The 24828-nt window shown below is 32.5% G+C and overlaps 1 protein-coding gene across 1 annotated transcript in view; it reads right to left on the bottom strand.

The window, feature by feature from the left end:
- The window catches only part of LOC145243541 (polyribonucleotide nucleotidyltransferase 1, mitochondrial-like), a 1193685-nt gene that overhangs the window by 273067 nt on the left and 895790 nt on the right, over positions 1 to 24828 (bottom strand). Inside the window, exon 21 of the mRNA XM_080106520.1 lies at positions 3758 to 3841. Coding sequence (XP_079962646.1) covers positions 3758 to 3841 — 84 coding nt within the window. The remainder of the gene's footprint in view (positions 1 to 3757; positions 3842 to 24828) is intronic.

Genomic DNA, 24828 nt, shown 5'->3' on the forward strand with positions numbered 1-24828 from the left:
AATTTATGTTGTTATGTATAAATTTATGTTGTTATGTATAAATTTATGTTGTTATGTATAAATTTACAAAGAAAATATTTGACGGGAATGATTCATCATTTTTGATTCAAAATAAATCTCTGGAATTTATTTATCATTCCTTAAAGTTCTATTCATAAGAAAATAAAAAAAAAGTTCATTAAAACATGATATATGCTACATGCTTAAGGTATTTAAAAACATATTTTAATCTATATATATATAAAACAAATATATCTGACAAAAAACAAAATATGCTACACGAATTTTGTATTTGCAGGCATATTTTACTCTATTATATAAGGGGAATTCTCTCTATATATGTATACCAGCAGGCAACCCGGAATTGCCTGGTCGTAAAATATGCTTAAATATGATATTTTGATTAATACAGATTTTGTATTTATTATTATATGACATTGGGCCTAATATATAGAAATGATTAAAAAAGTTTTTAAAAAACTGATTCGTATGCCACCACTCACCGAGAATCGAAACCAAAACGTGTAACTTACGATTTATTTTTGCTTGTTATGTTAATGCCTGAGCTATGAAGGCATGTTTGCTGCAAGGCTTTAATTTAAAACATGAACCAATAGCTATTAATTACACACGCATATTCGTAATGCCGTCATTCGACCTTCACCTGACAAATTCCATTCCTTTAATATTTACACTGTTGCACCGATTTTCGCTGGCTAAAACCCTAATATAAAGTTTTGCATGAGTTTGAATACCCATTTTATTAAGTTTCATGCCTGTAGATCAAAAACTGACAAAGGAGTTTGGTAGGTAAAATTTTTTAAACAAATATATATACGCATACATAAATATATATAGAAATACAATTCCATGACGCATGTATTACAAAGTTGTATTTTCTTTTTAAATACATAGAAAAAGGGTTTTTAATATGAATATCAATACAAAAAAATATATATAGAAGTATAGACTTTTAACTATTGTAAATTATTAGATGTTATCTTTTTTACATTCTCTTGGACAATTATTTTTAGTTTTGTGTTTTATAATAATCACACTTTATGTGAATATTTAAAACTACTTTCAAATTCTTACAGTTCTAAAAGTAATTCATTTTTATTTTTCCAACTATTATGATTTGTCTTCATAATTATTAAGGTTAGAAATTTGGAAAAAGTGCTTTTTATAAAGCTCTAGAGAAACAAAATCCAGAAATGACTGTTCTTAGGGGTTAAACGACGCCAGGGTTACAGCATCAAAAAATACCAACTAATTTTACATACACAAATAAAAACAAAAATATATGTGTTCGCTAATTCAAAGAAACCATTTTTTTTTTAAATAAAAAAAAAGAAACAGAAAAAAAAAAAACTGTTATCAATAAAAAAAATTAAATGAAACCAGTAAAGTTTATGAATTTATTAAGGTAGGTTGTTTGTTTTTGACAAACACAAAGAAAGAAAGAAAGAAAAAAAGATGGAAGAATGTAGAAGATACATTTACTACTTGAGACGATATGTATGTTTGTATATGTATTAGTTCTAGCAGGAAAGGTAAACAGTCATTAGTAATGTAGAAAGGGTGGAACAATTGGTTGCTGTTGTGATAATGTTGGAAAATAATTGTCTATTAATTGTAATTGATGATGTGTGATGCAATATTTGTCCTAGCGGTTGGACTTAGAGGGAAAAATAGGTACTCCTTCTTCTAAAGATGTTGTGATTGTGATGGTGTTGCTCCTAGGATGTAATGTAGTATTTTATTATCATGATTGAATGTGTCTGAAAAAGTATTCAAAAGTTACACAAGATAGTGGCTAATAGCTTAGATGTATTGAATTTGTGTGTGGCAAACCTATGATACTTTGGTTCAGAGGGAAATGTCTGCAATCATTCTTTTTTTTTATTTTTACAAAGAGGGCACCACTTATCAAAGCCCAGAGGCCACTCGAGGATAAGGGTTATTCAGTGTATAGTAGTCAATGGGATAATTTCTTAGTAAACGTTAGTAGTAGAAATTTGGTAAATTGGAACATTTAATGGGACGGTTCATCAAGAATTTGTTTATGTTGAACTTGAAGACACCCAAATTGTAGTCAGCTGGAAAACAGACTAACGGAAGAGAGTTCGACAGGCATGCAGTTCTAAGAAAGAAGCTTTGTTCATGGAATCAATGTTTCAGTTTAGACACCGGTAAAGAGTAGGGAAAATTATTGACAGTGGTTTCAGCTAGATGGGTGTTTTTCATGAAAGATTGGCAAGGGGGGGGGACCATAGATTGAAGCTCAGACGAGCACTTGCCATGAAAATAATGATAAAGCAGAGACAGGCTCACAATGTCTCTTCTGTGGGGAAGAGGTTGCAGGGAAGAGAAAAAGGCATCCCCTACTAAGCTATGAAGTCTATTTTGAACTCTGCCAAGGCAGGAAAAGCTGCTTCTAGCAGCTCCTGCCCAGATGTGGCAACAGTACTCCATCGTTGGACGTACTTGGCTCTTATATAGATAGAGAATTGCATCAGCAGTGAGATATCTACTGGAGTGGTAGAAGGATCCTACCATTTTTCCAGTAACCTTGGCAACAGATTTGATGTACGTGTTTCATTTCAGATCAGGAATAAAGTCCAGAGGCTTGTCGAAATATGGAACCTCCTAAAGACGAGAGCCATTTATTTCAATGGATGCCAGATGGGGATCAGAGCATTGATGATGTAAAGATAGAAGCTTGGTTTTATATGTATTAAAAGTAACCAGCCACCTCTTTCTCCATTTTACTACATGCTCAAGATCAGAGGAGAGAGAATCAGAGAGAACTTGGTCATTTATTGCCTTTGATGTGTTAAATGTTTTCTTATAAACTTTCATATTTCTCCATTCATAAAACTTTATGTTTTGGGTAGCACCTGATATTTGGTGACATTTCCATTATTTTAATGTTTTATTTTCGTTTTATTACATATATATATATATATATATATTATTATTATTATTATTATTAAACATTACGTGCATAAATAGGTATATGTTTTATGCATTAAATAAATAAATAACAGAATTTTGAAGCTGTTACTATTGCTAAAAAAAAACAACAGGAACAAATCTTAAATTTAAAGCAACAAAAACAGCAAAAATTCAAGTGCCGAGCCATTGTACCTCATTGATAGAACATCAGACTGCAGATGCTGATGATAGCTGAAAGCTAGAAATATTCATGTCCATGGGTATATATTTTATGTACGTAATAATATTTAATAATTTATATGACATTATATCATTTTATTATATATGGAGATTATTTTAATACCTAAAGACACTAATGCTTTCATGCTTCATCAGTGTAGGAGATGACGCTCAATGCTGGTCAAAGGATATAACTCTATTTGGAACTAAATAGTTTGGCTTTGGAACCCCTGGAAGTGTTTTTAATAAACGTTAAACAATAAAAAGGAAAGAAAAAGATTTTTTTTTTTTTTTTATGTCTATAGTAAATTTATAAGATAGTGGAAAGATATGAAGATATAAAAACGAGAGAGAGAGAGAGAGAAAATAGAGAAGAGAGACAGAGATTTTATGGTGGATGTTTCTCCCAAATTCGGTGGTTCATTATGACTCATTTATGTTTAATACCTGAATTATTAAAACTAACTACAAGCTTGTTTGGCATTCTCTGTCAATCTTGAATCTAAATTATTCACACTTTCAATTATTCCTTTTCTAAAAATTGGGTGAAAAAAAAATTAAATGTCCAACAAAAACTTACCTGTTACAGGTCGATTTTCATTCTTTTCATCTCGTGGTCGAGAAATGGTTTTATTCATAATTTTTAGAATGATGTGTTTTGCATCTGGAAAAACAGAATAAATTTATTTCACGAATTTTTCACTTCAATCTTTTATTTTTCACAGAATATTTTTATATTCACTCAATCACTATTATTTTACAAAAATGGGACATTTATGCAATTCTGACATTAAAAAAAATTAGCTTTGATGAAACCAGAATTTTCAACCATGGAAAGAAGAGTGTATAAAGCATATCTAAGACGATGATGTATGGAAGTGAAAACTGGCCAATGAGAATTGTATGGAAAGAAATATGAAAAATGAATCTAAAAGAGAAGATGAGTTCTAATGACCTTAGAAGAAGATTAAGTGTGGACAATATAGTTGTGTGTAAAAGAGGAGATTTGTTGCTATATTCTGTGTTCGTTACAACTCTACTTTCAACCACGTCGTTGTTTGTTTCGTTCACCACACTCTTTTCTTCTACCTTGTCTTTTACACACGTCTGTTCGCTTTAGTGACTAAAAATCGTCTGTCCTCCCGCTTTCCTTTCCTCGTTATTTATGGAATCAGGGTACGAGATTCTCCGAGATTCCCCGAGATTCCACGAGACTTTTTTCCACATAAACGCATGCGGGCGCCATCTTCTCAATTTGTGCTTTGCATGCACAAACGCGCAGCCGCTTTAACGGTAAACCACTTCTTTCTCCACACTTCCCCCTGACCTCATGATCACAGAGACAGCAGGGGGGTGGCGATCGCTGCCGTCGGGTGCTTCTGCGAAGGGGGACAGTGCTGCTCTCGTCTTCGCGTGCGCTCTCATCCACCGCCTGATGGTCGGGGAAGGCTTCATCTCCATGGAGACTACTGATATCAGAGTCATTGCTTGATAGGAATGGTGCAAACCAAAGCGATGGCCCACTCGTCTCAGTCAGAATCACTCTCATTGTCCACTGGAGGTTGTACATGTGTCGCCGGCCTTAGGTCCCTAACGTGACGGGGTACGCTATCAACCTGGACACACTGCTGACTCACCACATCGGTCACTGTGCCCCGTTTATACTTGTCAGTACATCGGTTTCCTGGCGGCTTCACCCAGACAGCATCCCCTTTGGCATATCGATTCCGTTCTATCTCAGTGGCCACAGTTGTATCGGGGTGGATTCCGTTTTCTCAGACACAGTATTGATAGATTGCGTTTGCAGGCGCCATTCCTGGAGAGACGCCATCCTTTGGCATGAGATTATACCAGTACACAGCTTCTGCGATGGTGCACTGCTTCCTGGCTGCAATTGTTTTGATGCTGCGATGGCTTCTCTCAGCTATACCATTGTCAGAAGGCACATAAGCGCATCTAAGCCACAGCCGCACACCCCATTCTTGTCAGAACTGCCTCATCTGATGGCTGCAAAAGGCTGGGTCGTTGTCCGTCAGCACTTCATCAGGCACAACCTCTTTCACAGAACACGGATGACAGCTGGCGAATAATGTTGCAAGAGTCCTGGCGCCCGAGGAGTCTCCAGACTGTGAAACGTGTAGGCCCACAATCGATGAGGGTAAGGAAGTGGTTGCCACTGTAGTGTGTGATGTCCATGCCCACTCTCTGCCACTTACTACTCACTCCCAACTCCCCTTTCTTCCATTGTGCTGGAGCTGAGTCGATGGATTGGCAGGCCTCGCAACTTTCCACCACTCTTTGGATATCTTTTTTTCTACTCCTGGATCAATCATCTTGACAAAGTACAGTGTCCACTTGATGCCAGGATGTCCACACTGTCGATGAATGTCCATGATGCGCGCTGCATCCACATTACACACAACTGCTGTACATGTGTTTTGCAGATTATCAGAATCTCTCCGAGCACCAGCCAGAAGCCATCGTTGAGGGACTCTTGTCAGAGCATCTGCTCTGTTGAGCGCAGACCTGATCAACACCACGTCCATAGTCAGGTCGTACTCTGTGATGGTGTTGACCAAGGTGGCAAGCCATCTTCGAATTAACATCTCACTCAGTGCATGTGTCGTCAGCCATGCTCTTCCACTTAATGCATCGGTTATCCACCGATGAGTGCATGCCGAGTCAGTCATGATATGTAGAACCTTGGCTTGCCATTGAAGCGCCAAGTTAACGCCCTTCAATGTGGCATCAAGTTCGGCCAGGTTTATGTGCCTCGAATCATTCTCTGGCCGAAGCCAACAGGCATCTTCAATAATGGAATCATTAACTGCCAGGGCAACTCCAAGGGCCAGTGAACTAGCATCCACCCAGACCGTGAACTCATTCCCGCTGACGCACCACTTTCCCTGAACGGGGTCATCACTGGTCACCCTGGACACAGTCTCTGTCAGCATGCTCCTTAGGGTGACACCATGTACTGCATTGTCCCATCCCGACGACACGGCTTTTGCACGTCTTTTTATGGCTGCCACGGCCACCCTGAGTCAACCGCACACAGGGAAATGGCCTACCATCTTTCCACAAAGCGAAAACACTGTTTGTCGAGTGATGTTTGATGGGACCTTGGGGACGCGGCTTCCTCTTCTCCAGCAAAGTCCCTCCTTGCTATTGCGCACGTGCAGGCTGAGAACTTTTGCTCCATCGCACAGACGCTCTGGTTCCTTACATGTCAGTCCAAAGCTCTCAAAGTGCATTCTAACCGATTGCGCTGACATGAGGCTCTCATTGACGAATATATCATCGATATATGAGGATGTTGCCTGTTGCACTGCCTCATCTTGCTGCCGGATAGCATGCATGATTGCTGTCATAATGCCTGGGGCCACATTTAGACCGAACCCTAGCCTGGTTAGACAATACCGGGTTCCTCCAATTTCCAGTCTGAAATGGCCACAATTTCTTCTCAATGCTTATTTGCAGATAGGCCCTGCGTAGGTCCAGAGTTGCCACGTTCGATCCCTGCTATCGCCACTCCCTTAATTTGAGTGCACACACATCAACCCTTGCCGTATATGGGTCAACATGCTCATTGAGCTCACGGTAGTCTAGGATGGGGCGGACCTTTTGTTTGGTCTCTTGTATGACAGCAATCAAGGGAATCAGCCCTCGCGGGGGGCCAAGCTCATCCTCTGGGTATGGAAGAAGCCAGCCATTGTTGATCCACGTTTGCAGTTCTTCTTCATACTGTTCCCATAGCCACATGGGTGGGGGATATTCCGATAACCGGTTCTGCAAGGATATTGGTGGCTGATCGTTTGACCACTTCCAAGACGCCGTCCATGCATTTGTGTTTCTATCATACTCTGCATGAAAGTCAGGCTCGTTGAGAGTTATGGCAGCACAAATATGTTCCTCACATCGGGAGAACTGTACCTTGCTGGTTCTGTCCACAATAATTCCACCCAGTTGTGTAATCAAGTCCATACCCAGGAGTAGGTCGTACCCGAGAAGCTCTCCCTCCACAACCAGGGCTCGCACGGCTACTGCAGGCCCGTCGTTGATGCTTGCGCGGATAATGCTCACCCCACAAGAGGCTAGTGAACCTCCGCCTACAGTTAGTACCGGAATTCTCTCTGCTTTCCAAGTGGCACAGCATATCTTGCTTACGAGAGTCTGGGTGCACCCAGTGTCCACAAGTGCAAGGCACTCGCTTCCATTAATGTGTATGCTTACAGTGGGTAGCGCCCTGCTCAATGACAATCTGGGGAGAAGACTGGCGCTGTAGCTTCTTCCCCTTGCCCGTTTCCCGGACAGGTACGGACCAGGTGTCCGCGTTTTTTGCACTTGTAGCACTGCGGCCCGTCAAGTTTCCGATATGTCCATCTCGTTCACTTGGGATGAGGCACGGAGCAGATCTTCCACACTCTTAGGTAATCCTGCAACAAAGGCGCACACCAAGCCTTTGTCTGACATCCCTCCAAAAAGGACCGATAGCTTTTTTAGCTCAGCCAAATACACATCCACCGTTTTCCCGGGATGTAATTTTCGGGCCATGAATTCCTTCCATGCAGTAACTGGATCTAATGCAAATGCTGTAAAAAGGGCGCGCTTGATGCAGGCAAAATCTGTTTTCTTCTCATCAGCCAACTGCTGGTATACTGCATATGCTCCCCCAGTGAGGTGCATTGGGACCACGCATTCCATACGCTTCACCCCACTGAGCTGACATATTAATTCTGCTTTTTCCACCCATTCCTGCACTGAGTGATCAGTGCTACTGCCATCAAACAGGGGAATTAGCTTGGGGTCAAATCCTGACGTCATGCCGGAATAGCTTGTGTTCGTTACAACTCTACTTTCAACCGCGTCGTTGTTTGTTTCGTTCACCACACTCTTTTCTTCTACCTCTTCTTTTACACACGTCCATTCGCTTTATTGACTAAAAATCGTTTGTCCTCCCGCTTTCCTTTCCTCGTTATTTATGGAATCAGGGTACGAGATTCTCCGAGATTCCCCGAGATTCCACGAGACTTTTTTCCACATAAACGCATGCGGGCACCATCTTGATTCTCAATTTGTGCTTTGCATGCACAAACGTGCAGCCGCTTTAACGGTAAGCCACTTCTTTCTCCACATATTCACATTGAAAGAATGAGCGTTTTTGCATGATTAGATGCAGAACAGATAAGACAGCAGATTGAATTCACATGGGAAGACCAAGAAGAATCTGGGAAGAAGTGATAAAAATGGTATGAGGAAAGACAAATAAATAGACTACTTTGAAAGTCAATGTCTTAAAGCCATCCTATGCAAGCATCATAATGGTTGATGTATAGAACCAATCTTTTATGTGTTAGCACATTTGTCAGTTTTTAAAGTTTACATATTTCAAATTGAAAAATTAGTCCAAATCAAAATTTGACATGTCACTTTAAATACTATTTTGTTTTAACTTTTAAAATATCGCAAGATAACTTTATATGATATGTTTTTACAAAATATTCATCTCTCTTTTTCTGATTGAATTACCTCTATGTCTGTTAATGCATTAGTTTGTGATTATTGATCTACAAGCTAACATACAAGATATTTGCAATCAGTAGGTTTCTGAGGATGTTTTAGCCTAATTTTAAATGATTCAAAGTTTTTTTTCCATTTATAATTTAGGGAAATATTTTATTTTCGGTTTATTTAGCATTAGTGGACATTGTAACCATTAGGTTACAATGTCCACTAATGGGCAAAGGAGTTCATTCCTCATTCAAGTCATACCAAAACCTAAAAAAAATGCTACTTGATGAAACAGCATTATAAGGTTAGTGTCAAAAGGAAAGGAGTAGCAGCATCAAAAGGAAAGGATTAAAAGTGAACCTTTAGGTTGCTCTCAACTCTTCTCAATCTACTATGGAATCAAAAATCTTTAAAAAAAAAAAAAAAAACTCTGATGCGAACAACAAATTCTGTTAATTCTGATGCATTGTCACCAAATTGAATCTTTTTGTAATACAAAAAGACAAATTCGGAATTTCTCTAACTTGTCTTTCATAAATAGCACATTTTTTTTATCAATTATGGGTTAATACGTTTATTGTCATTAAAATCCCTTTGGCAAACCAAACTAGAATATTTTTTAATTAATTATGGGTTAATATGTTTATTGTCATAAAAATCCCTTTGGCAAACCAAACGAGAACATTTTTTTAATCAATTATGTGTTAATCTCCATTTCCCATTTGTTTGTTACTTTTACTGAAGAAATTTTGTTGGTAACAAATGCAAAATAGAGATAGTCAGAGTTTGCCAAAGGGATTCTGACGATAATAAACATATTTTATTTTGTAAAATGCTAAACTTTTTTTTTCTGATTGTGCCATAAAATAAATAATGTTGGAAATATTTTAAATGTTTGACTTGAATAACATTTAATTTGATAAATTAAATTTTCATTTTGACTAGCAAACTTTAATTTTGCATTGTTTTACCATGTTATTTGTAATAGGTTAATATATTTTATGATAATATATTTAAATAAAATATTAATTTTTAAATAGTCACCTTAAAAAATCAGATAACAGAAATAATTTTATTCTTTTAATAATTTTTATCATTCATTATTTGTGTTTTTGCTTGTTTTCTCACTTATTTGTTTTTGTTGTTTTTTCTCATGTCTTCTTGTCTTACTTATGTCTCTTTGTTTTTTCTTATGTTTTGTTTCATTCTTATTAAATCAGAACTAGGTTCATAAATTAGGATGTTGAGCTATAAATGGCTATAAACAGTCGGAATATTTACAAAAGCAATTTGAATGTAACTGATCCTTGGTAACATCAGGTCACATAACAATTTATATACAATTATATTTTTGTTTGGTTTTAATGAATCAGTAGAAATAAATTGACTCATCATTTCTGTATTATCATGAAAAAAGTGTTCCTAATTCTTCATGAAGTGTGTTTTGTGCATTTAATAATATTTTGCCTCAAAAATTTCCTTCATTTAACCATATTAATATTTCTTGAATCATACTAGCCAACGATAGAATGAACTTTTGATTCCAGAATTCAAAAATATAATTCCACCCAACATGGAGAATTTACAAACCAGATTCAGCATCTTTCCTGGCTAGTTCTCCATCTCCAGCATGTTTTTTTTTTTTGTGAAAAAACTGATGCTGTTTTCTGTCATACACTTTTCACATTATCTGAGCAATTGTCTTCAAACTTTCTTTACAGGTTGTAACTATATGTTAGCAGAACATTAACAAAATATTTATTCACCCTGACCATACATGTATTTCTATTGTATTAGGAAATTTTTAGGATATAATTTCACTTATTATATCAGAAATAAATAAGCATGAAAATGTTAGAATAATGAAATTGACTGTTAATGAAACCATTCTGGTAATCTGTTAAAATGTTATTCTGTCAATCTATAATGTAAAAGAAAGTCTCCACAATAAAGGTCTATGTTGAGATAAGTAACCTGTATTTAGGCTGAAAATGTAGAGTATCTAAAAGACAAAGACAAGAGTAGAAAAAATGAAATATTAATGATAATTCTTCAAACTTCCTGTACGAATGACTATGTTATGAGAAGCTCTCAAGCTGGAAAAATGTAGAAATTATTGAAATCAAACAAAAGTAACATTTCATAGTTTGCATGTATAGTTAAGACATGGCCTTTATAATAAAATACTAAAAATATGCAGCTCTACTTCATTAGCAAATCCATTAACACTTTATTTTGTGTGCTCCATAATTTATTTTTCTAAATAGTCATTGTTCTCAATTCACTTTTGCCTCTTTTGATGCTGCAATTGTAAAAATCTAAAGCATGCTTTGTCACTCACATCTCTGTTGCCAGTCTGAAATTAATGAACCCATCTCCTAACTATGCAGACATCAATGTATCAGCTTCATAAACGTTCAACAGGCACCGATGAATGTTGATCAGTTTAATTTTTTCTGCATGCATTTTTTCTGCAATGATGTGACCTCCGCTTTTGAAGAACGTCTATAACAATGGTTGCTTTCTTAGAGTCTCTCACCGCCAATATCTGCCACAGAGAGATGAAACTTTCAGGTCATGAACGCATAAATTCATTCATTATAAAAATGCAATTTGCAATCCTCTCCGATCCATTCAAGTGGAATAAAAGTAGGCATTACTTTTGGATCGCCCCTAGTCTATATATATAAAAATGTAATTCTTGGTTCATTCAAAATCGATAAAACCATATTTCTACATTACCAATTTATTTGAAATTTTCAGACAACCCATCTTTAGAGTTGAGGGATGTTTCCACGTTATTAAAATAAATTAACAAATTAAAAAAATTAAAAAATATTAAATAAAATAAAAATATTTTTCGTAAGCCGATAGTGCGGACCTGTCTTGTTGGTAGAACTGAACTTCCATTTCCATTCATTTCATACACCACGATTTGACAAAACGAATTAGAAGATTTCATTTTCTGTTTAATCGTTAAGTAAAAAAAAAAAACATAATTCATTCGTTTATTTTCCAAATTTTTTAATTTAAAAATTTTTTCTTTATTATATCAGACAAAAAAAAAGTTGCTCGCTTGCGTTTTCAGTTGAAGCATAAAAGACAAAGTGTTTTTTGTTTGTTTTTTTTTGTTTTTTTAAACAGTTGTTTCGATATAAGAAAATATGAACTTTTTTATTATTAAAACTATAAATTGTTAGGTGAAAGTACAGGTTTTTTTCAAATAAAATTTACAGATTGGTAACGTGCTTAAATAATATTTGGTGCTAATGCAGATAGTGATCTGCACTATTTTTTAAATTGTATTTCCACGTTTAATTAAAGTTTTATTATGTTTTTTTTATTCAATTGTAAGGTTAAAAGTACAGATTAGGTACAAAAAACCCTCCCCTCCCCATGTTAAGAATGGGTTTTTAAATAATAACATTATTATTTCAGCACAGATCACTCTCTGCATGAGTACGTACTTTCACCTCACAATTTAATAAACAAAACATGGTACTTATGCGGAGAAAGTACCGTGCTAAAATAATAACATTATTTAGAAAGCCATTCTTAACATGGGGAGGGCGTTTTGTAATTATTCTATACTTTCACCTCACAATTTAATAAACAAAAGATGGTACTTATGCAGAGAAGGTACCGTGCTGAAATAATGTTAATAAGAAAGCCATTCTTAACATGAGAAGGGGAGGGTGTTCTGTAACTATTTTATACTTTTACCTAACAATTTAATAAACAAAAGATGGTACTTATGCAGAGAAGATACTGTGCTGAAATAATACCGTTATTATTTAGAAATATACTCTTAACACGGGGAGGAAGTTTTGCATCTATTCTATACTTTCACCTAACAATTTAATAAACAAAAATAGATAATACTTATGCATAGAAAATACTGTGCTGAAATAATGTTATTAAGAAAGACATTCTTAACAAGGGGACGGTATTTTGTAACTATTCTTTACTTTCACCTAACAATTTAATAAACAAAACATGGTACTTATGCAGAGAAGCTACCGTGCTGAAATAATGACGTTATTATTTAAAAAGCCATTCTTAACATGGGAAGGAGGGGGTGTTTTGTAACTATTCTGTACTTTCATCTAGCAATTTAATAAACAAAAGTTAAAGTTAAGCAGACAAGGAACAGTACTGAAACATTAACATTATTATTTAGAAAGCCATTCTTAACATGGGGAGGGGGGATGTTTTCTAACTATTCTGTACTTCCAGTGCTAATGCAGAGAGTGATCCACACTATTTTTTAAATCGTATTTCCAAGTTTAATTAACGTTTTATGATGTTTTTTATTCAATTGTAAGGTTAAAGTACAGAATAGGTACAAAATACCCTCCCCTCCCCATGTTAAGAATGGGTTTTTAAATAATAACGTTATTATTTCAGCACGGATCCCTCTGCAATGAGTACCAATTAATGTTTTGTTTTTTGCTTTTTTTTACCGGAGTTTTTTTTTTAAGAAAACCTTTTTTAACAGAAATTGAAAATACACTTTTTTTTTTTTACAGAAGTTGTTTTTATATAAGAAAATATGAATGCTTTTTTTTTTATTAAAGAAATTGGATACTCATGCACTTATTGATCCGTGCTGAAATAATGTTATTATTTAAAAAGCCAATCTTAACATGGGGAGAAGAGGGTGTTTTGTACCTATTCTGTACTTTAACCTTACAATTGAATAAAAAAACGGTAAATTTTTAGAATAGGTCCACCTCCACAATTTTCTTTTAAATGACGACTTTTATAGGTTTTTCGACTATGCTGAATACGGAAATCGCATTGAAATTTTTCAGAAATAAGTAGTTACCGAGATATAAAAAGTTGTATAATGCATTGTAATCTCTGGCGGCCATCTGTTTTACATAAACAAATCTACACGCATAACAAAGATGGCCGCCAAAAAATACAATGCATAAAACAACTATTCATATCTCGATAACTACTTAGTTCTGCAAAATTTCAATACGATTTCCGTATTCAGCATAGTCGGAAACCTATAAAAGTCGCCATTTAAAAGAAAATTGTGGAGGTGGACCTAATCTAAAAAAATACCAAAACAAACATATAAAACTTTAATTAAACTTGGAAATACGATTTAAAAAACAGCGCGGATAAGTAAGTGCATTAGCACTCATTAATCAACTAACGTGACCTTATTGCCAAATAAGCTCGGCTACAATGTTGAACACGCCGTTCACGTTGTTGTTTTTTTTTTTTTTTCAAGTTAAATTCAACTTTCACAATATCTTTTTATTTTTTTATAATTTCACAATATCTTTTTTTAATAATAAATTGTTAGTTGAAAGCACAGAATAGTTACAAAACACCATCCCCTCTCTATGGTAAGAATGGCTAAAAAAAATAAATGAATAAAAATATTAGGTACTCATGCAGAGAGTGATCCGTGCTGAAATAATAACATTATTATTTAAAAAGCCTTTCTTAACATGGAGAATGGAGGGTGTTTTGTACCTATTCTGTACTTTAACTTTACAACTGAATAAAAAAAACATATCATAAAACTTTAATTAAACTTGGAAATCCGATTTAAAAAATTGTGCAGATCTGTAAGTGCATTAGTACCAGAAATTGTTAGGTGAAATACAGAAAAGTTTCTACCAAGAAAACCTTTATTTTTTTAGCCATTCTTACCAAGGGGAGGGGATGGTGTTTTGTCACTATTCTGTGCTTTCAACTAACAATTTATTAAAAAAACAAAAGGTAAATTTTCACATTAGGTCAACCTCCACAATTTTTAACATGGGTAGGTTGGGGGTGTTTATTCCAAAAGCTGTTCTTAACATGGGGAGAGAATGGTAGTATTTATTCCAAAAGCCGTTTTTAACAGACGAAAGACAGGTAAAAGGTTAAAACACATGGTTAGGCATGGCTGTTGTTTATTCCGAAAGCCGTTCTTAATATGAGGAGGTTGGGAGTGTTTATTCATGGCCGCCAATGAATTATAGTGCATAGTACAGGTCTTTATATCTCGAAAACTACTTGCCTCTGCAAATTTTAAATGAGATTTTCTTATTCAGCATAGTGGAAAATTGTGGAGGTGGACCTAATGTAAAAAAAATACCCTCCAAAAAAACGATATCGTGAAATTTAAATTTAAGTGCGGTACCAAAAATAAAATTAGGCAGAAAAATACACCCTTTGGGTTTGTACTTGCACAAAGACTTGAAAAAGTTGTCAACAAAAACAAATATATAACAAGTAAATATTTTCAAAGTTACTTTTCTACCTAATTGGATAATTTTTAGTGTTTTTATTGGGTTTGTACTACTGTACATATAGATTCGAAAAAGTTGTCAAAAAATAAATGTATAACAAATATTATCAAAGGCAAGATATGTTACTTTATTACCAAAATGGATAATTTTTTAGTTTTTTTAATGTAAAATGTTTATTCGGCTCGAAAAACACAGTGTTTACTGCTATATTTGAAAATTATAAATGGCAGCAGACTGTATTAAACACGTTAAATTTGGGAAAATGAGTTTTTAGCAAAAACTATACAAAATACTGTTAAAAACCACCGAATACATGTCTGCCTATGTCACGGTGACATAGATTGAGTGAGTTCCTGACAGTATTTTGTATAGTTTTTACTTTTAACTCATTTTCCCAAACTTAATGTGTTCAACACAGTCTGCCTCCATTTGTATTTTTCAAATATACCAATAAACACTACATGTTTTCAGACCGATTAAACATTTTACACTAAATAAAACACTAAAATCTTATCCAGTTAGGTAGAAAAGTAACTTATCTTGCCTTTGATAACATTTATTTGTTATATTTATTTTTCAACAACTTTTTCGTTTCTGTGTTTAGTAATACGAACCTGTTTTATTTACTGTAACATTTAGTCAGCTCGAAAAACAATGCTTATCAGTGTATTTGAAAAATAAAAATGGTGGCGGACACTGTTTATGATGTTAAGTTTGGGAAAATGATTTAAAACTAAAAAACTATAAAAAATACTGTCAGAAACCCACCGAATATATCAGCCTATGTCACGATAACATATAATCAGTTGGTGTTTGACACTGTTTTGTATAGTTTTTTAGTTTTTAACTGATTTTCCCAAACTTAATGTATTCAACAGAGTCCGCGACCATTAGTCTTTTTCAAATACATCGAGAAACACTGAGTTTTTCGAGCCGATTAAACATTTTACATTAAATAAAAATGCTAAAAAATTATCCAGTTAGGTAGAAACGTAATTTATCTGACCTTTGCTTTCATTTATTCGTTCTTAGACAACTTTTTCGAATCTGTGCATAGTAACCTCCTCCACTCACCCAAATATTAATTAAAAACTCACATTTTTGAATACAATAAAAAAAAAAAAAAACTCTATTTAATGTTTTAACAACGTTCGGCTTAATTCTGCAAGAGTACTATTTTTTTTTTCATTTTCGCCTTTTTTTTTTTTTCATTTTCGCCTTTTTTTTTTTTTTACATTTTGGAGTGGATTGATTGCTGTACTAAGAATATAAGAAACATGCATTTTCTCTTTTTATTAGAATTTTCCATAACAGCAAATTGAGCCACAGCAACGCGTGATAGGGTACAGCTAGTCAATAATCTTTGTATTTTACTGGTCATCAAGAACTTTGCATTTAAAAATCAAGGCATAGATTAGTTGAAATATGCTTCTAATTAGTATACGTTTATGTATTGACATATTTAACAGCGCACCCAATTCGTACGACAAACAAATGTGTGTGTGTGCGTGCGTGTGTGTGTGTGTGTGTGTGTGTGTGCGTGTGTGTGTGTGTGTGTGTGTGCGTGTGCATGTACAAATGAAAACGTTTCTGTCTGAATCTATATGGTTAAGCAAGTATTGATTGCAGGAACATTGGGGAAATGGGGGAGGTAGGAAATGTAGCTTGGGAGTCAAAATCTTGGTTTGATCTGATTCTCAATTCGTTTGTATTGACGTATTGCTCCAGTTTATTCTCAAATTAAGACAGAAATGAAATACAAACTCATTTCGTGCATTTCAAATGAACTAAAAACATAGAACATGTGAACATGCTATTTGTAACCTCATCTTTTGTTTTCGTTTTCATATACGTCTTTACACTAAGAACTTGGCTTGAGGAAGTTCAACTGATTTCCAGCTACAATTGAAATCTATACAAAATTGAGAGACACATGCATGGACTTGGAGTCTATATTCGTAACACGCTCCCCCTGGAAATCCAAACTAGAGTCAGATCATCAGGATCAGCAAGCCTCACGTTTAGACCTATTCCGACCACAGTTCCCAAGGATTCTGTAAGAAATACCCATTGCCCTCTCTAGAATGCTGATCATGTTGTAATAATGATAGAAATCACTTTAAACTCTTGACCCCAAATTCAAGAGCTATTGTTCAAAATGGCAAGGTACTACAAGAAGGCTAAGTAGGAAGTTATCATGGATCACAGAGATGTGTCATAAAGAAATATTTTTTCTCTTCCTGCAAACTAGTGTGCAAATGAGACCACTGAATGGGTCAAAGCAGCATGTTCTAACACAGAAGTTCGATAGCAAATCTCTCTCCCTCCAATAGTTCACTCGTACTTGCACGAGTGTCATTGCTCAAAGGCAGCATGCATCCTGCATATTTATACAACAAAAGTTTACAGAAAAGGCAAAAACTTTATGCAATCGGGATTTATCAATTTTAAAGAACAAAGCTGCGGGTGCTGGGGTATTTATAAGTCAAAAGTGGTAGAGTATCACTGGGACCGTAAAAGGTAAATTTAACGAGATTTCCGATTTACAGACAAGTTCCACTGAATCACATTCACAACCATATAAATTAAAAAGGTGTGAATAATTTCAGAAAGATAACGATATTTAACAAAAAACTTGAGATCGCTGTTATTTCATGCCAGTAAGGCATGAAATAACATTTATTTACATGTTTAAGAGAGAGAGTAATTTAAATCATTCTGACGCTAAGGGATTTTGCCACAAATGTTCATTCGATAGACTTAGCAACCTCAAATATTCAACCAATGTAAGTAATTAACATAACCTTGCACGCAAGGGCAAACTTGAAATAAGAAAGTCGTAACATGCGATTTACAATGTAAAGCAAATTAAATTACTTAAAAATCACTTTTTTTTAAAGTCAATTAAAACTATGTGCAATTTAAGCACAAAACTAACATCACTAAATTATGATTTTGCAAAATAAACTACTGTCAGAAAGAAATTGACACAACGAATGAAAGGCATACTTACCTGGTATAATAAAACCAGTTTTTCTTCTGACTTGCAAAATCGTTGTGTCATTTTGCCTCTCAGCTGAGTCTAGTAGATTTAACTAACACTTCATAAGAAGTGTCAGATAAATCTCTACTGAGTAGAGTTTGAATGTTCTTGGTAAATCGATCGATTTAATTATGATTCCAAATGAAAGAGGTCGGTTAGTTCCGCTAAATAGTTAACATTTTTAGCTAATTTAAAGGAGATGATATTACACTGTTGAATGACACATAATTGAGGACTAATTTCACATTAGTTAATATTTATTATATAAGTAGCAAAGGAGTAGCAAGTTCCATTTTTTGAATCTTTGATATGACTTGAAGAAGGATTGAATGCTAGTTTCGCAGTTCACTATGCCTAATGGGCAAGTATAGACATATTTATTATGTTTTTTTTTTTTGTTTTTTTTACACATTGATCACCACTTATCAAGGCCCGGAAGCCACTCAGGGATAAGGGTTATTGCAAGTACATTAATTTAGTGAGGAGATTTGCTGAAATGTTTACTTAAGGGGGCGGTTCATTAGGAATATGTATATTATTAAATATATAATTTCTTAACAGTGATGATCATATTTTTTATAAAGACTACAAAGTAACAGGATTATCATTCTCGGTTATGTTAATCATTTATTTAAAACGTTCATATCCAAATTAATTCTGCATAGTGACATCAGATGACAACATCATCAGAGTTTTAGTCAGATACTAACCCCAGGGGTATACATGGTTTCTCTAGTAGTCTTCAGGTTGTGGGTTGTCCAGACGAAGTGTCATAAAAGATCTCTTTCCACATCTGTTTTTGGTTTGATTGGCTGACATCAACCAATGTGAATGTTTATCTTCACCTTTAGTTAATGGATTACATCACAAAACAATGACGTCATCCACTATACATGGAGACAAGCAAAATAATAAACAAGATTACAATGCGGCAGTTTTTTTTTACTATAATGTCAGGGAAGCCAGTATCATGCAGCTTACTCAATGCTACAATGACTTGTACTAATAACCCTAACTGGTCAAGAGACAAGCAGGCACAAGATTAGTTTTGAAAATAGGTGCTCAATCAGAGTTATTCTGAAGGGCTAATCTCTGGTATTTTTCTTCCCTCTCTCTAATATAAGCACTTGCACATACACGTATGCGAATGTGCATGCATTTTTTTTTTTTTTTTTTTTTTACCGTAGCCTACTTAGTTTGTACATTCTTCTAGCAGTGTCTCCCAATTTTGCAAAGAATTGGTACCATCCGGAATAACAATGGAGAAATGCCTGATACTTGTGGCATTTCTATTTTTCATGTTATGTAGAAAAGGTCTCTGAATGACACTAAAGTTGTCAAGTGATGACAAGAGTGAGAATTTTTTTTTTTTAATTCATTGAATCTAATAGAAACAAGAAATGTCCAGAGGCGGAGCTGGGGTAGGAGGGCAACAAAAGAATATTCAGAGAAAAGTACATAATGAAGAATTACCTTGGGGAGAAAATACTTTGAAAGAACAAAAATTTGAAGAAACAGAATCAAGAAATACAAAAGAAAGAAAATGGGAAAATGGAAAAAAATGAAAAATTTGAAAAAAAAAAAAGAAATACTAAAAAAAGATGTTGTAAAATGTATTATTATACTCAAATGGAGTTAACATTTCACCAATTTTTTTTTTAATCACAAAAAATAGATGTTGAAATATTTTTTATTTTTTGAATTGATCCATACTTCATCTTAGCCGTAACCTGAGGGAGAAAGAGTCTAATTTAGGATTTTTGTTTTTATATATATTTTTTAACAAGGTAATGTTTAATTTGTTTGTATAGCATGATTTTCCACAAGTAATATTGTAAATAAAAAAAGCAAACATTGGAAATGCAATAATTTTTCCTCGGAAAATAAGCTAAGCAAACATATATGTTTATTTGTAATATTTTTATTTTATTATAATTGTTTATTTTTTTTTGTTGGTTAATAACATAGAATCCAATATAGAATATTATTGAAGAAAATGATTTTATTTGGCCTTTAAAAAATCCCATTGTTTCTTTTGTTTCGCAACCATGAATTCCCACACGTTATGACTTCCTAGTTATAACCCTGTGGCCTTAGAAGAGCGATTAGATTAGACAGAGAATTCTGATATAACTGCAATCAGGTTTCCGGGTTGTCAGGTACCATTACGTCTATGAACAATTATGCTTTTTACCCGGTGGAAAGTTTGGCTTGTGTTTTACACAATGCATGATTAACACTGGATAAAAGAAAACAAGTGGAAAGGTTTCTGATATTTTGAACTCATTCCTTCCTAAAGAGAAATGTCTCCAATTTACAAACCTTTACATAAAATTTCTTTATATTTTATCTCTATATCTACCTTGACCGAAAATGTAGCAATAAAAACAAAAACAAGAATGGATATTTTTAAACCATCCTGTTGTAAATGAGGACATAAAAAGAAAAACTGCAATCAATCAATAGATGACTGAGTGGACGTTGATAGACACGCCAGCATTTTTGACGGATTACTTTTTGATAATAATATTTTATAGACGAGCTGACTAAAGTAAACCTGAAACCAAAGACATAATCAACCAATGTCATTTTACAAAATAAATAAAAAAACAACAGCAAAAACAACTAATTTATTGTCCGCTTAACAGAAGGTTATATGCAAGTGACTTCTTGACAATTTGGAGAAAAAAAAGAAAAAAACTAGCAATGAATGATGTGCATAATAAAAATAATCTTCTCTTCTATTTTCTTCTATCTATCTATCTCCTATCTATCTATATATATATATATATATATATATATATATATATATATATATAAATGAAATCATTTTTGCCCTCTGCGTTTGACCTTAATAGGATTAAAACTTAGGACATTACATTTGCATGTGATATGCACAAACTGCAGCACATTATCTGAGGTGTGCTATAGACCTATTACCTCTACAGTTGCTCGATAAACGTACATTGCTATATTTTTCCTGATGAGAGTTCACTGCCAAAACCTATAAGAATCAATGGAAGTTGTAAAATCTTTTCTCTCTTTTTACTTCTTCCTCTCCCTGCTCCCCATTTACACCGCCGCTTCGTCGTTCACGAGGAACTAATACAAACGCACACCCGTTAGGGGTTCTGTAGTTATACACAAAAACTGAAATGCTTCCTACTACGGGAAACGCACGACGCATAATTATAAATTGCTTATTTAGAATTTATTTCGAAACAGTATTACACTAGGATAAAAAAAATATGTTTCTCTCATTTTCTTTTTTTTTTACATTACCATATAATATATCATTTCCTTTACATTACCATATAATATATCATTTCCTTTACATTACCATATAATATATCATTTCCTTTACATTACCATATAATATATCATTTCCTTTACATTACCATATATCATTTCCTTTACATTACCATATAATATATCATTTCCTTTACATTACAATATAATATATCATTTCCTTTACATTACCATATAATATATCATTTCCTTTACATTACCATATAATATATCATTTCCTTTACATTACCATATAATATATCATTTCCTTTACATTACCATATAATATATCATTTCCTTTACATTACTATATAATATATCATTTCCTTTACATTACTATATAATATATCATTTCCTTTACATTACTATATAATATATCATTTCCTTTACATTACCATATAATATATCATTTCCTTTACATTACCATATAATATATCATTTCCTTTACATTACTATATAATATATCATTTCCTTTACATTACCATATAATATATCATTTCCTTTACATTACCATATAATATATCATTTCCTTTACATTACTATATAATATATCATTTCTTTTACATTACCATATAATATATCATTTCCTTTACATTACTATATAATATATCATTTCCTTTACATTACCATATAATATATCATTTCCTTTACATTACCATATAATATATCATTTCCTTTACATTACCATATAATATATCATTTCCTTTACATTACCATATAATATATCACTTCCTTTACATTACCATATAATATATCATTTCCTTTACATTACCATATAATATATCATTTCCTTTACATTACTATATAATATATCATTTCCTTTACATTACCATATAATATATCATTTCCTTTACATTACCATATAATATATCATTTCCTTTACATTACCATATAATATATCACTTCCTTTACATTACCATATAATATATCATTTCCTTTACATTACTATATAATATATCATTTCCTTTACATTACTATATAATATATCATTTCCTTTACATTACCATATAATATATCATTTCTTTTACATTACCATATAATATATCATTTCCTTTACATTACCATATAATATATCATTTCCTTTACATTACCATATAATATATCATTTCCTTTACATTACCATATAATATATGATTTCCTTTACATTACCATATAATATATCATTTCCTTTACATTACCATATAATATATCATTTCCTTTACATTACCATATAATATATCATTTCCTTTACATTACCATATAATATATCATTTCCTTTACATTACCATATAATATATCATTTCCTTTACATTACCATATAATATATGATTTCCTTTACATTACCATATAATATATCATTTCCTTTACATTACCATATAATATATCATTTCCTTTACATTACCATATAATATATCATTTCCTTTACATTACCATATAATATATCATTTCCTTTACATTACCATATAATATATCATTTCCTTTACATTACCATATAATATATCATTTCCTTTACATTACCATATAATATATCATTTCCTTTACATTACTATATAATATATCATTTCCTTTACGTTACCATATAATATATCATTTCCTTTACATTACCATATAATATATCATTTCCTTTACATTACTATATAATATATCATTTCCTTTACATTACCATATAATATATCATTTCCTTTACATTACTATATAATATATCATTTCCTTTACATTACCATATAATATATCATTTCCTTTACATTACTATATAATATATCATTTCCTTTACATTACCATATAATATATCATTTCCTTTACATTACCATATAATATATCATTTCCTTTACATTACCATATAATATATCATTTCCTTTGCATTACCATATAATATATCATTTCCTTTACATTACCATATAATATATCATTTCCTTTACATTACCATATAATATATCATTTCCTTTGCATTACCATATAATATATCATTTCCTTTACATTACCATATAATATATCATTTCCTTTACATTACCATATAATATATCATTTCCTTTACATTACCATATAATATATCATTTCCTTTACATTACCATATAATATATCATTTCCTTTACATTACTATATAATATATCATTTCCTTTACGTTACCATATAATATATCATTTCCTTTACATTACCATATAATATATCATTTCCTTTACATTACTATATAATATATCATTTCCTTTACATTACCATATAATATATCATTTCCTTTACATTACTATATAATATATCATTTCCTTTACATTACCATATAATATATCATTTCCTTTACATTACTATATAATATATCATTTCCTTTACATTACTATATAATATATCATTTCCTTTACATTACCATATAATATATCATTTCCTTTACATTACCATATATCCTTTCCTTTACATTACCATATAATATATCATTTCCTTTACATTACCATATAATATATCATTTCCTTTACATTACTATATAATATATCATTTCCTTTACATTACCATATAATATATCATTTCCTTTACATTACCATATATCATTTCCTTTACATTACCATATAATATATCATTTCCTTTACATTACTATATAATATATCATTTCCTTTACATTACCATATAATATATCATTTCCTTTACGTTACCATATAATATATCATTTCCTTTACGTTACCATATAATATATCATTTCCTTTACATTACTATATAATATATCATTTCCTTTACATTACTATATAATATATCATTTCCTTTACATTACCATATAATATATCATTTCCTTTACATTACTATATAATATATCATTTCCTTTACATTACCATATAATATATCATTTCCTTTACATTACCATATAATATATCATTTCCTTTACATTACCATATAATATATCATTTCCTTTACATTACTATATAATATATCATTTCCTTTACATTACCATATAATATATCATTTCCTTTACATTACCATATAATATATCATTTCCTTTGCATTACCATATAATATATCATTTCCTTTACATTACCATATAATATATCATTTCCTTTACATTACCATATAATATATCATTTCCTTTGCATTACCATATAATATATCATTTCCTTTACATTACCATATAATATATCATTTCCTTTACATTACCATATAATATATCATTTCCTTTGCATTACCATATAATATATCATTTCCTTTACATTACCATATAATATATCATTTCCTTTACATTACCATATAATATATCATTTCCTTTACATTACCATATAATATATCATTTCCTTTACATTCCGTTACGTTGGCTGCTTTCTTTTTCTGCTTAATTTTTTCCGATAACTGCTTCACGTATTAATTTTCCGGTTAGCGCATTACAAAATGTAACATACCAACTGTTCTTTTACAGCAATTATGACCAATTCAATCTCGATATTTACCGACTCACATCGAGAATTACTATATTTAAACATGTAAACTATGCATTTCTACATGCATCTCTGAAAACCGATGTTCCCGTTTACTGCGTTTCATATGTTTTCGTTCCGTTTTCTTTTAAGTTTCCCATTTTGCAGATTGCATTGTTCCCGTTTC

This window comes from Euprymna scolopes, chromosome 22 (genome assembly GCF_053919585.1).
Source record: "Euprymna scolopes isolate OS-2025 chromosome 22, ASM5391958v1, whole genome shotgun sequence".
NCBI lineage: Eukaryota > Metazoa > Mollusca > Cephalopoda > Sepiida > Sepiolidae > Euprymna > Euprymna scolopes.